The sequence below is a fragment of the Symsagittifera roscoffensis genome, chromosome 2 (assembly GCF_963678635.1).
Source record: "Symsagittifera roscoffensis chromosome 2, txSymRosc1.1, whole genome shotgun sequence".
NCBI lineage: Eukaryota > Metazoa > Xenacoelomorpha > Acoela > Convolutidae > Symsagittifera > Symsagittifera roscoffensis.
Genome location: NC_087063.1, coordinates 35,087,929 through 35,102,770, shown reverse-complemented (window position 1 = coordinate 35,102,770; position 14,842 = coordinate 35,087,929). Strand labels below are relative to the sequence as shown.

The 14,842-nt window shown below is 35.3% G+C and overlaps 1 protein-coding gene across 12 annotated transcripts in view; it reads right to left on the bottom strand.

The window, feature by feature from the left end:
- Window positions 1–4,733: 4,733 nt before the first annotated feature.
- The window catches only part of LOC134840695 (potassium voltage-gated channel subfamily C member 4-like), a 78,342-nt gene continuing 68,233 nt past the window's right edge, over window positions 4,734–14,842 (bottom strand). For 9 of the 12 annotated variants that reach the window (XM_063856676.1, XM_063856669.1, XM_063856674.1 and 6 more), the window contains 2 exons: window positions 7,010–7,033; window positions 4,734–5,970 (listed from right to left, as the gene is read on the bottom strand). In XM_063856676.1, the coding sequence (XP_063712746.1) occupies window positions 4,772–5,970; window positions 7,010–7,033 (1,223 nt within the window). In that variant the 3' untranslated portion in view covers window positions 4,734–4,771. The remainder of the gene's footprint in view (window positions 5,971–7,009; window positions 7,034–14,842) is intronic. The other 3 variants (XM_063856677.1, XM_063856679.1, XM_063856680.1) reach the window with 3 other exon arrangements.

Sequence of the window (14,842 nt, the reverse complement as noted above, 5' to 3'; positions counted from 1 at the left end):
CAAAATTTTTATACTTTTCTAGAGACGTCTTTTGCGCCAACTTATACTATTTTCAAGGGGTAACCACGCTCAAAAAAACAAACTTTTTCTTAAACTTTTTCGAAAAGCGCCCAAAAACACCCTGTTGTTTCAAAAAAGCCTGTAGCCCAAAAATTTGAGCAAAACGAGGTCTTTTTATATACTTTGGTAGCGCTAAAAAAATTTTTGTCGGCCGAAAAAAAGTCAAAAAATGTCTTAATTTTTTGACACACCCGCCACCCGTCGAAAAATTTTAGATCCACCTCTGCTATGACGCATGATGAAGTATTAGTTAATCTTTTTATAAGTTAGATTGACACTGGTAGCGCTAAAAAAAGTTTTGTCGACAGAAAAAAAGTCAAAAAGTATCCTAATTTTTTGACACACCCGCCCCGTCGAAAATTTTTTAGATCCACCCCTGCTATGACGCATGATGAAGTATTAGTTAATATTTTTATAAGTTTAGATTGACCTTGACTCTGAAATGACACCACCTCCTGATCCGTATTACAAAAACTCGCAGTAAAAAACTGCACCCATTAAAAGAAAACTCGCCATTAAGCCTCGGAGATTAATTTTTTTTAATGGAGAATAAAGGCAATTTTTTACACCAGCCAGCTTAAATCTAACTCTTAAATTTAAAAGGTTTTCAAGTTTTGTAGGCTGTCCTTTTCGTAAGTGTTTTTTCCATACTTGATGTTTTTGCTGCATAATGGCGGTACCGACTGATTTAACTTTCTGATAATAAAAATGCAAGTTTTATAAGGTCAGAAGATATTATTAGTTTTCTGAGTTTTCAATCATCTTTATCTGAAAGAACTGCATTATGACATATCACTCAAACCAAGAAAAAAAAACAAAAAAAACACAGTAGTAATTAAAATAGTTTTATTATTACGTATTTTAACACTTTTTTCGAGGCTTGTTAGTAAAAAAAATGAACTCTGAAATAATAGCAGGTCAAAAATGAACGAAACTATTAGGGTAAACTGAGCAGCTTATACATTGCTAATTTGAATTATCTGGCCAGAACGTACATTATTAGAAACTTTAAACGCGTTTTTCTCATGTTGGGAGTTTTCCATAGCTTCAATCAATAAGAATAACCAGTTGATGTACAACTAGCACAAAATTTTATAATCAGTTTTATTATCAAAATATTTCTCAAAAATGAGAAAAAAAGTCGTGCTAAAAAAAATTTGCATATGTTTGTGGCTGGGAGCAGGTGGCGAATGGCTAAACCTTCAAAATTGAATAGCTCTATTACTATAACGCAGTAGCTGATCTTAATACAATAACGCAGTAGCGGACTTAGTGGGGGCGGAAGCTTCCCACTCAAGAATTCGAACCCAAGCCAACACAAAATGAGTCCTCCTTTGTTTTATTTTGAGATATTCAATTTTGAGTGACGGACCCTTAAGATTTAAAATGTTTTTAAGATCAACTGCGGCGCCGTTATATAAAATTTTTAAGGTTGAAGCACGCGCTAAAAAAACGCAAATTTTTGGTCAAAATTTCCCAAAACGTGCCCAAACCGCTTTTTGGCCTGTTGGTTTAAAAATGCGCCTGCGACCCAAAACAAGGTCTTTTTTATGCTTTGGGAGCGCTAAAAAACAGTTTCGTCAACAAACCAAAAAAAAAGAACCGATTTTTTTACAAATCCGCACCCCTCTCATTGAGAAAATCCTAGATCCACCCCTGCTATGACGTATGAATAAGTTTAAGTTAGTTTTTTAGTAGTTTAATTTTACCTTGACTTTGAAATGGCACCACCTTAATGATCCGTAATACGACAATTCGCAATAAAAGGCAGCACACAATAAACCATAACTCGTACCACCACATTTTTTTGACGAAATTGAAAGCCATTTGTCCCAACGGTGATCTTAAATCTAACTCTTAAATTTTTTTTAAAAAATCAATTCTTACAGGTTGTCATTTGCCTTTGTGTTTTTTCCATACTTGACGTTTTTGCTGCAAGTAATGGCTGTACCGACTGAAATATTTCTGAAAAAAAAGATTAAATTTAGTTTGATAAGGTCAGAAGATATTTTTAGTTTTCTGAATTATCAATCAACAATTTCTGAAAGAACGGCATTTTGACATATCACTAGACTTCATCTGATGTTTTTTGTTAGTAGCTAATTTTACGCCAAGAAAATGACAAAAGTAGTAAGAAAAATAGTTTTGATAAAAAATATTTTACCACCTTTTTCAAGGCTTGATAGTAAAAAATTGAAATTGTGTATAAAAGGAGTTCAAAAATGAACGAAACTTATTTTAAACTGAGCAGCTTATACATTGCTGATTTAAATTATCTGGACAGAACGCACATTATTAGAAACTTTAAACAATTTTTTCATCCTGGCAGTTTTTACGCAATTCTTGATTAACTAAAAAAAATTAGCTGACCCATTTTGGGAAAAAACTTTGGTTCCAAATTTTGCGAAATAACAGCTTCATTTTATTTCGGGTAACGTTCTAACAATTTTTGTTCTCTTTGTTTTTTGTCTATTCCTAAATTTTCATCAATGTTCCTTTTTGCAACGATAGGAACTAAGCTACAATTTAGTGAGATGGAATCCCTGTCAGTTTTCTAAAATTTTCAACGAACTTTAAAAGAAAAAGAGTTTTAAGATTCAGATTTTTAAAAATCAATTCATATAGGATGTCCTTTTTCTTAGCGTGTTTCTTAGATGCTTGGTGTCTTTTGCTGCCTTGCTGCAAGTAATTGCGGCACCGACCGATTCTTGCTTTCTAAAAAAAACTCAAAATGAGTTTTTAAAGACCAAAACTATTTTCAGTGTTCTCAATTATCAACAAACAGTTTCTGAGGAGCGGCATTTTGATATATCACTCACATCATGTGATGTTTTTTGTTGTACCTGATTTTATGCAAATTTAATAAACAAAAGAACGCAGTAGTGAGAAAATAGTATTAATGAAAAGTTTTTGACCACCTTTTTCAAATTTTATTAGCCAAAAATAAGAGGTCAAAATGAACAAAATTTTTAGTTTTTATTGAGCAGCTTATATAATGCTGATTTAAGTTATCCCGTGAGGCGACAATTTGTCGCAAGCGACGACTGATCGCAAGCGACTATTCGCTGCCTTTTTACAAGGCGAAAACTCGCACCAAGCGTAAAATCGTAGCAAGCGACAATTAGCAGCACAAATAATTGCTAATTGGGGGTATTAAAAAACAATGCGACTTTAACAAAATGTTTTGCGATGGTTGTGGGGGGATTACAATCCAACGAGTGATCAAAGTTTTCAATTTGGCTCCAGTTTTGAAATAAAAACCAAAAAATGTAAAAAAAAATTTGTTGTAGAAACCCTTAATTAGCATGACTGCAAGACGTGCGTTTCTGTGGGCAAAAACCGACCACACCCAGAGGAAAAGTTATAACCCCTCAAAGAGGCTAATTTTTTTAAAAACTGATGGTTTTTTTTGGGGGGGGGGGTTAAAACTTTTTTGGCCTGTTACAAAATTTCCAGACTGTGATGGGGCCATCCAGAGGATGATTAGGAGTGCTCACGCCAGCATTCACAAATTTATCCAATTCCTGAAAAAAAACAAAGTCTGTCGGAAAATACATTGGCAAGAATAGTCGCCGGAGAAAAAGCCGTCAAGGTGGCAAAGTACAAAAATGTCAAGCCAGATTAATTGAACTACCTAAACGTTGTAGCAGCAATAATTTTCTTAAGCTACATGAGAGCCTCTCGTTCAGTTTTGAATTTTAGTTTCTTTGTTTTTTAATTTAACCCTTTCATTTAATTCCTTTTGATCTGATTGTATTTTGTACTGCTACTAATTGTCGCTTGCTACGAGTTGTCGCGTGCTGCGAATAGTCGCGGGCGATGAATTGTCGCCATGCCAACCCGTTTCGAGAAATTTTTTATTTCTAACTTGAAATATTTTTTATCTTATCTAATTTTTGCTCATAAATTCTTTTTAAAACGTTTAAATAAAGCATGGATTTTCTTAACATTCTTTAGTTTTCGTCCTAATTCTGATCAGAAATTAGCTTAATCTAGGCTATTTCTAGCTAGAAAAAGGGTACCTGGTGGGGTTCAAACACCTGACGCTGTGCTGTCTAGACGTTTGCTTTTTTTCAAAAGGTTACAGGCCTTGATGAATATTCCTAGTTTTATCAAAATAAGATGTGTTATAACAAGTGTAAGTTTTCATTGTATTGCTACTGTTATTGTATATTCTCGAAGCATGTTTATCTCGTTGCGGTTGATCAGTGAACTGATTTCTGGTTGTTTCTTTCCAGAAAGGGTTTATTTCTAAACTGAAAAAGAAATAGATCACTTCAGCACGGAAAATACGAGAAAACTAGGCTAGATAATTTACTTAAAATTTCTATCTAGAAAAACAGCCTCCGTTGGGTGCGGGAAATTGTCTGGACAGAACGAACATCATTGGAAGCTTTAATCGAGTTTTTCTTAATTCAGTTTAAGAATAGACAAAAAGCGAAGAGAAGAAAAGTTGCTTTACATTTAACTTTGTTGGGCTGTGTAAGAGGCTCCTTTTGATGTTAATATCTAATCAATTAACTCGGTAGTTCTAAGGTAATTCTTGATTAACTAGAAAAAATTAAAGTGACCCATTTTTGGGGTAAAATTTTTGTTCCGAATTTCGCAAGCCAATCTTTTTAATTCAAAATACTTAGACACTGATTTCGAAGATTATACTAAATCGAGACTCCTTAAAATTAAAAATGTTAATTTCAATTGATAATTAAACTCAAATTAAATCGTTTATTGCAGACCTACTCAAGTTTAAGTCTTCGTGATCGATTGAGAACTCATACTCTGGTTCTTCCAGCAAGTGTTTCAGCGAGTTATTACTCGGAATCGAAATGTGTTGTCGACCCGAAGCAAAACTGGAATGCGTGTTGTAAAAAGCCTTTGGTGATTTATTCAGTTGATGATAATTGGACTGATGTGCATCTTTGCTCACAAAACCTGGCAAAGTTGGTCTTGTCGATCCTTTGTTAGCTGTTGAACAAACCTGCCCGTTAGCTAAACTACTGTCGTGATCAAAAATGATGGGCACCTCCAAAATAGGCGACTTGTCTTCATTGCTACTGTTTTTGGAAATGGTATTAAGTTCTGGTGTAAAAAAGGTATTGATATCAGCTTCGTATGAGTTTTGAGGCAGCACTGTTTTTGGTGGGGTTGATTTGAAGTTTTCCGATGAACTTTTCCGTTTCAAAGTCTGTTCAAAAAAGTCTTTGTGTTTAGGCGTGTAGTGCGGCAGCGGAACTTTCTTGGAAGAACTACCACTTGTCCTGCAGATATCCAAGGGCCTAAAATCACTAACTAGGTTATTAATCTCATCTTCTGATCCGTAAACCGAACGCATTTCATCGTCATCCGAAACAATACACATCATGCTTAGACTATTCCGCAACTCATTCGGCAGTTCTAAATTCGTACTCTCGGCATTTCGATCAGAGATGTTCAAAATGTTGTCGTCAAGTTCTGAGCCTAGTAGGGGGTTCCGTGATTTCGGGACGCCTGAAGTGCTATGGAACCTCTTGATTGGACTACTCTCCAGTGGATTCGATGTTAAGTGATGCATTGATAGTAACGTCTGATCGCCCAAAGATGAAGGAAGCGGGATCAGAGTATCCGAACGTCCTCGTTGCTTTCGGTTTTGATTACTCGGCAATCCGAAATCGTTGTCTTCGGAAGTGTGCCCCGACTTCAAATCTTTGATCGAATCGATTCTCTCGTCAATTGCAATACTCTTCCTGTGCATGTAGGTAGGATTCGTGTACTTGGAGCTAAATTCCTCCCTTCGAGGTTCAATTTTCATTGAGAATGCTCCGACTGAATTTTTCGATTCGGCATGAGAAGTGTTGTTTGCTTTCGGATCGCTCTGTCCACTCACCCCTCTCAAGAGACCGTGCGTTGCTGCAACTGCGCTTGTGCGTGCTGCTGAAAATAGAAAAAGTGTAGACTTCAAATTTTTTGGATTTTAAACTATCTAATTTTTTAATTATAAAAAGTTTGCTATGATCAAGAGTGTTTTTTTTTGCGAAGCAGATTCATTAAAGCAGCTATGAAAACCTAAATTTTTCTCTATGCTAATCAGCCGAGTTTTCAGCAATTTTAAGGTCATGCAAACAAAATTTATTTAAAAACTTGTTTCAAAAAATCCAGCTAGATATAGGTATTCGCAGATTAAAGTCAGAAATATAGAAAATGTCAAATTGTTGGCCTTTTCGGTGGTCTCGCACAACTAATATTTGAAATAGCGATGTTTTCAGTTTGATTAGATTTTCGACATATTTCACGGCTCAAATGAGTGAAAACTAATTTTCGATGTCTAAATGAGCAGTTTTAGGTTACTTGACTTCGTTCAGATTCTTTGACCGAAAAGAATATAGTGCCAACAATTTAGCATTAACGACACACTAAGGTAACTTCTAACAAAAACGCCGTCATACCCAACAACGACGAAAACTAAAAACAGGGAAAGGGTGTGGCGATTAGCATGTGTTTCAATTATACGGCAATGCAAAAGATGAAAATTACAATCAGCGGCGAAATATAAGTTCCCAAGATAGGGTTGCTATTTGAGAGGGTTTTTGAAATCACGAGATCCGATATTGAATAAAATACTGTGCAAGAGATCTTTTTGAAGATTTCCAAAGGGAATTAAGAACTGGTAATGGGTAGCAAAATACTTTTTATTTTTTCTCACCATACAATTCATAAAAATCTTACACTTGTATTTTGGCTCAAATTGTGCAGTGCCTGTGCTAATTGAGTCACATGCCAATGGACGCACCACCCTATAGGGAACAGTGCAGCTGCGTGAATTAGTGTCACTGATAACGTAACAGTTACAGACATGATTACGCAACTGAAATAGAAATTATAGAAAGCTGTGCGCATATGCAGCTCGAATGAAGAACTTAACGAGGTGAAATAAATGCGAATATGATCTGATATATTTATAATATGTACTCACACATGAGCTGGGGAAAGATGCTAGCTGGAAAAAGAGACAAACTATAAGTTAAGGTGATGGTTCGAACATTTATACTTTGGAAGTGTGACAGTTTAAGGTCAGGTGCAGCTTACAGTATGTTATGGCATACACAATGGCGTGCGCAAGATATTTTTTGTCGATGGGGGGGGGGGGGGGTGGGTTATTGTCTTTTAAAAAGATTTTCGGAAACTTTGTACACTTTTTTAGGTCAGTCAGAAATGTCGTTTTAGGGCAAATTATTCGTAGAAAGAAATATAGAAAGAAAGAAAGAATTTTTTATCCAGTATGATGTTAAAGCAAATATTCAACAATGAACATTTAAATTTAATTCGATAACTGAAAATGTCATCACATTTGATTAAATGAAACTGAATGGTATAGACTAAAGGCACAATGAGCGCCTACTGAAGGTATACCCGATAGTCAATTAAGTAACGTTACTTAAGTTCATGAGAGAAAAAAAACGAAATGAGAAAAAAATTGAATTGGAGAGACTCATTTTACTTATTTTATCCAGATCAGAAGCAGGCGTCACGCTATCATCGACAGTCCTAAATGCTACATTTTTCCCAGGTAAATCAGCTTAGCAAACAAGACGAAAGAAAAAAATTCGGAATGAAATTTACAAGGATTTGAAGGGGCGTTTTTTCGCGCTAGATTTGCAACTCTGTAATGAGTTTAAGACCGAGGTGGCTTTCTCATAGAGTAATTTTGGAAAAGGTACACCGTCTGTTCGTCACGCCGGATCTTATTTTCGGCCGGATAGATTCGTGCAACTTCTTAGTCTAATACCAATCCTAATCTTACTCTTAATCTTCTAGTCTCAATAGATCTAGCGTATACTGGTATTTGCGAGGTTTAGAATCAAGCACTGTTCTGAGGAAGAGCAACTGTTTGCTAATTTAAATTTACTCTCTTCTGGCTGAAACTATAAATAGTTTCAGCCTTACAACTTATTGTAAGTTTTAGTCATGGATCATGATTGGTTAGCTCTAAGTATTTTTCAGAGATAGTTATCAAGGATATAATAGGATATAATAAATACTTGTTTTGGACTGGTTCCAGTAAAGAATATCCGATTGAAACTCTTGTGTTATACGCCGCAAAGTTTTTTGTCGAGGACATAGAATTCAAAACATCTGTCGCATTTCTCTGATTAACCGAAAAAAAGTTTAACAAATCGTAAACGCATAATTCATGCTTATACGATTTGTTAATCATGTAAGTTTTATAACTAAAGTCGCGTTTTTCAGGAGCGTGCTTACTTTCAAAGGTGGGGTAGTCGGCCGAAATTACAAACAAATTTAATCGTAAAAGACGACCAAATCATTATTTTTTGTTGATCAAAGATTACTTAAATCATTGAACACGAGCTTACTGGTTTCAAATCATCTTTTTTAAAACTTTGCATCTTCATCTTTACAGCTATTTTAAAAAAAACCAGCTAGCTAGCCTCGTAAATTTTAGATTCGTACCAAAGATAAGGCGTATAGATAATAAGTGTAGCTTATGTAAAAGGCAAGGCGATCAAACTTCGGAAAAATTATCAACTTTTACGTGCCTTCGCCTCAGTTTTCATGTTTCCTCGCCTTTTAAGTGCTTGCGCCTTTCATGCGCCTTTGCGACGGTTCAAGATTGATACAGCGCTAATTTAACCCTTAGAGACAGAATTAATCAACAAGAGCAGTCTGCCGTTTCGAACACTTTTTCGCACCCATTGGAAATTATAGGCTTCTTTGAGACACTAATTCTGTCTAAAAACTGGTTTAAAAATCACAATTGAAATATATCTTTTGCTCTTTTTTATTTAATTTTGAATTAAAATTTTGTTCACTTCTTTTTACATAATTTATTTTTTATGCCTATCATAAGTGAAACAGCCAGTAATGGTCGACAAACTTCTTTTGTACTCCCGTTCCAGAATGAATCAACATCAAAACCCTGGCTCTCTATTCGCACAGTTCTTAAACAATTATCATGCAAATTTCGTTTTCGCTTCGCTTAAGCAGTCATTGCTGAGGTCAGACTCAATAGGTGTTTGAGGTTCAGTTTGAGGAGACCTCAATAAAGTCATTAAATTCATTAGATAAGGTTAAAGAGTGCTCTTAAAATAGACATTGTGTAGTAATGGCTAAACTGGTCATTTTGGGTCCTCAGTTTCTAAAGACCTTCGCTGCATTTTATCAAACATCTGTTAAAACTTTAAATCAAATCCCCATTTCTAACCGCAACTCCTCAATCCTACTAATTGTAACTAATACTACAAATTATGGATCCAGATTTTCAATTTTTTTTTTACTTTTGTTAATTTGTAAAATTTTCGAATTTCAATGGGTAGTTTTTAGTGAGAAAAGACTTGAAGTAGTGAACAAGGAATATTTTTCCAGCGAGATCGACGTAATGTTTGGCGCTGTTTCACACCAAGGCAAATAAATTTATAAATGAATAAATGAATAAAAATTTTGCGGCATTGAGAGGCCGACTCTGGTCCATCTAGTAGGTCGGGTTGCGCAGCTGCATCCATAATAAAAGAATTATGTCGATTTCTACTTTTTCCTGCCATCTGGGGAGAAATAAATTCGTCGATCAGAAAAATGATCTCGGAGTAAAACACTTAAACAAAACTGTTGGCCTTAAAGTGTTTATTTGATACTTTACTCATCGTTCAAAACTTATCAGTATTTTATTAAAAACTTCAATTATACAGCAAATCTTTTATTAAGTATTCAAAATTTTTTCTCTAGAGGGGGAAAATGGTGCAGTGCCTTTTAAATCTTCCATTGTCACATAACCAGGGAGGCTGCGAGGTACCAGAATTAGTGAAAGCAATCTTTGTGGTCAAATTGGCATTTAAAGAGGAACTGAAAGATAGTAATCAAGATGGTGGGCCGAACCAAGTGGACCACCGGCAAAGAAGCTAAGGTGCTTCAAGCTGGGCAACCTGGAAAACTTGAAAACGATTGCAAGCAGGAAAGACTGGATTTAACATATGCTGAGCAGCAACCTCAACTAAAAGAGTTGACCTCATTATGGGCACCGGGTGCACTGGTCTTATAATGCACGACAGGATTGAGTTTTCTCGTTATGAGAGCCGGGAAGAAAAGTCAAGAGAAGAGAAACCAAACGGCAGAATATTACAAAGTGAGGGCGAGTCCTCAGTGGGAAAGCATATCAGATTAAGACAAAATGCTGCGAGGAGCTACACTTTCCACGATAGGCTGTATGTACCGAGCCTCACTATGAAACTGATTAGCATAAGTCAGCGGTGGCTCAAGTTTCAATTTTTATGCAGATATTTCTTATCTACAACAACCAAAGGCAGGAAAGCTTTTTCTGAGCAATGTGGCAATCTCAACTTCCTGGACTGCAAGGTCAAGGATGACCGATGTTTCTATCAATAAAAACAAACAAAGATCGGTGATGTATTTTGTAGCGCCAACAAACGGATTTTTCAACAAGCAGGATTTAATATCAGTTGTAATTAAGGGCAAGTTCGAGTTCTGTGAAGTGTGTGCAGTTTCGAGTGTCAATTTCTAGCTGTAAAGAAGACTGAAAAAAAAAGTATCGACAGAGAGGCAGCTCTGGAAAAAGCATCGTCCAGAGATCAAGGAAGCTGCAATCAAACAAGATGATATCAATCCTTCGAGTTTCATGGACAATTATAGTCGGCTTGCAACAGTCCATTTTTAATGTAGAAAACGGATTCTTTACTGAGGTTCCGAGAGATTGTGGCTAAGCCTAAAGCGTTTAAGTAATTATCTATGAAGCGTCAAACAATCAAGTGAGATAAGTCGTTTTCTAGTTTTCAGAAAAGATTTGTTAGAGAGGCAAACAAGAGTTTCTTGTAGATAGCATTCCGTAACCGGCTAGAATGGAAAGCTATGGGATCAGCAGTGGTGAAGTCCAGGCGCGTCACAGGAAATATAAATTCACAAAACTTTTATGATCTGCGGCAAGAAGGATAGGAATGGTATCAGCCGCTGAGTACTTTTCTTCTTGTTGACTTTTTTACACGTTTTACAAAAAAAAGAGATGATGTAATTTTTAGAAGCACGTTTGGTTAGTAAACCTTATCATTGATAAATTTTAATCAGTCGATAAGTAATTAACTGAAATTTCGGGCCCAATCTGTCAAATTTTTTTTTTGGAAAAGTACTACGAGATTAATTTGCGTTTTTAAATGTCTGCTTACATGTTTTGGGCTTAGCTATATTTATTAGACTGCTCTAACTTCGCATGGCCACCCTTTAACAACTCATTTTATAAGAAGAAATTAAAAATTTTACCATTTTTTTACTGAACTTCTTAGGCCTATTTTCTTCAATCGTTCAAAAATTTAAACTGTCAGGGGTATCTTTTGCATCAAACAATTCCATTGCGTTCATTTTTTACGAGAAATTTGGTACTCTTGAATCTGGGTGTGCTTAGTTTCAGACTCAGACTTAACGATTGACCATCTATCTGAAATGGTTTTATCATCTATCCGAGCCTGCAGCCACCTGAGTTTAATATTTATGGTCGAACATCATAATACATGTAATGATTCATGTTAATTTTCGATTTCAAGAGTTTTTTTATACAAAAGTCCATTGATTTCGAAAAATTGTCAGCCAATCACAAATAATCAAACTGTCTCAAACTGACCAATTTGCGTGTTTTTTTTCAATTATTTGATGCTGATTTCCAACTCTTTGACATGTTTTCTAGCATAATGCGTGAGGGATTACACCTGTTGATTTCATCTCAAGTACTTCTGATTGATAAAACCAAATTGTTTTGAGCAAAATTTAAGTTCACAATGCGTGGGACCAACTAGCTTGTCCAAATTATTTTGAAATGATTTTTGATGGCGGTTTGTTTTGCCCCACTTGAATATTTCGCGCTTACACTTCAATCAAAATAAACACGAAACTGAGGCGAAACTGAGCTTCATACAATTTGCGATACAAAACTGAATGACTAATATTGAAAGGAAACTAAAAGAGAAATCAAAAAATGAAAATCAAAAAATTATTAAAAAATCTTTGCTTTGTCAGAAAAAAATCTAAAAAAAAACAAGAAAAATTATGCGAAAAAGTTACCTGCACCATTAGAAACTTTAAAAGGAATTTTGGACTGCTAAAGAGAAGCCGAATCTTTAAAGAAATCCTTTCTCCGGGAATTAAGCCGGCAACAATTAGCCGATAATTTACAGTTGGCAAAAAAAACGGTGCATATACAAAACAGTCCCATACAAAACGGTCCAATACAAAATAGGCCAAAGCGGCGATAGCGGACTCTAAACGTTGTATTAAGTCCTACCCTCTAATGGCAACCTCGCAACACGTTGGCGCGACTGCGGTGGTCACGATTTTGTTGTTTATATTTGTTGAACAGAGGACAATTCTCGGACTACCGGCTTGTTAAAACAAATATTACATGGGACTGTTTTTCGGAATGTTTTGTATCGGGCTGTTTATTTTCATATTTTTGTAGTGGACTGTTTTTGTATGGGACTTAAGAAAAAAAACTCGCAGTTGAAGTATCTTTTTTCCTAATTAAGAACTTAAATTCAGAACAAAAATTGAAGTGTTTTGGCCTACAATTTTTTTAAATTAAATGTTTGAGGAACTCAAGTGTTTCTTCTGCTATGCGGCTTCTGTTTTATGCAGCCTCTATTGTTAAAAAAAAACTAGATATCCTTCCGCTGTCATTATTTTCGAGTCTTTTCACTAACTATGTCTAGAATTTGTAGTTTCGAAGTCAAAGTAGAAAAAGAAAACAAAACACAGTTCGCGCTTGATTGACTAACTTCAATGTGCTCATTTTAAAACTGATTCCAGTCAAGCCCAAATTTCGTGTTAATTTGAGTGAAATCAACTTTTTCCTAGAACTTTTTTCTAATTTTTGTGGCCTTGCTAAAGAAAAACTAAATTTTTGGTCAATTTTGTTGCTTTGAAATCAAACTGCGTTGCGATCAAAATTTATTAGATCAGGTCCCTGAATCTAATTGGCTGACTCTAGCCAATCAATTGAAGCAAAAACTTTTCAGTTCAAAATTATGATCTTATTGTCAAAAAAAAAACGAATCAGATTCAGGTCGTTTAACAGAAAAGACCCAAACTCGTGTACCAGGGTTTTTGAAATTATCTCAAGATTGTTAGTATTTTATCACAACAATATTACTGAAAAATAGACCTCATTTTTCTTGTTTCACTGAGTGTTTTGGGTTACAAGAAGTTGAGACATACAGCTTTTGTGGGAACAGTAAATAAAAACAACTTGATAGTTTTGAATTTAACATGCAAATTTGAACATTCAACGACGCTGTATCAAAATTTTTTCTGACCACCTAGTTTTTGCAGGCAGAAAATTTCTGAAATACCCTTATCAAAACCCGCGAATAGTGTCTAGGGTTTCAATGGGGAGCGACGAGTCATTACGAGAACCGAAGTTCATAGTTTGCACATCATTGGAATAAGAAACCACAATACGTAAGCTTTGAAGTTTAAAAAGATTTGCACAACAATCGGAATCACAAAATTTCTACAAGTGACTAATATTTTTCTAATATTGAAACTTGTATTGCATAATTAGCAAAAAAAAAAACAGTTATGACGACGCGTAAAATAAATTGTCTCAATTATACAGCATATTTAAAAATTAAGCGAAGAAAAGTTGCGCCTTTGCAGACACTTTGTCTGCTCAAACAAACTTTTTGCAAATTTAATTTAAATTTGCATTCATTGAAAAACATAGCTACCTGATTGTTGAAAAATTGTCTATGAACGCAAGAAAACCAAAAAAACACACGAATTGAATGGCTTGAATTTTTGAAAAACATTTTTCAAACTTTCGAGAATTATTTGACCCTAAATTTTATGAATTTCAAAAACAACTTATGATTAAAATTTTTAAGGAAAAAATGAAGAAATATTGAGGAAACTGGATCAATGGGTAATTTTTTTATTCCGCTGGGAAATCTAAAAATCAAATTGAACTTTTTTAACCGCAAGTCGTTCACGCGTTTTTTAACCTTTTGAGTTAAGACTGGGGTGTATAACTCATAGAGTAATTTCGGATAGGGTACACCGTCTGCTCGTCACGCTATCTTATTTTCGGCCGGATAGATTCGTGCAACTTCTTAGTCTAATACCGATCCTAATCTTACTCTTATACTATCTAGTCTCAGGTTGTTTAACTAGTCTCTGCTAGGCTCAATAGATCTAGGGTATACTGGTTTATTGCGGCTGCTGAAGTGCTCGGGAGAGTCCAACTAATTTCTAAGTTAAATTCAAATCTCTCTGGTGCTGAAATTACAAGTAACTTCAGCACTTACAAATAAGTGGGTTGTTAGTTAGATGGATCATGATTGGTTAATATTAAATACTTTACATTGGTAAAACATTTAATTTATCCAATCATAAAATATAGTTTAGATCAGGTTCCACCCATCCGGGTTTTACAGAGTTTTTTAGAACAGTTCTTCTGTAATTCAAGGGTGGATGATGGACGTTGGTATTTGGCGAACATCATAATTTTCTTTCGCTTCTTCTTGTGACAACGACAAATCAATTCTGATTTCAGAATGGTTGGCTATGTCAGGTTTTTCTGTTCTTCGGGGAGAACTTCTTTTGTGTCTGATCTAGCTTGGGAATGGCGTGGAGATTGTGCGTGGAGGGGATGCCTGGTTACTCGGATCTGTACGTATACTTGAACATCGAGGTGGTCATTGGTCTAGTTCAATGAAGTCCTTTTCTGCGAAGTCAAGTCGTACTCTAAATCCTTTGAGTTGTGATTGTGAGCGGCATATCGATTGTAGTTGGTCATTCT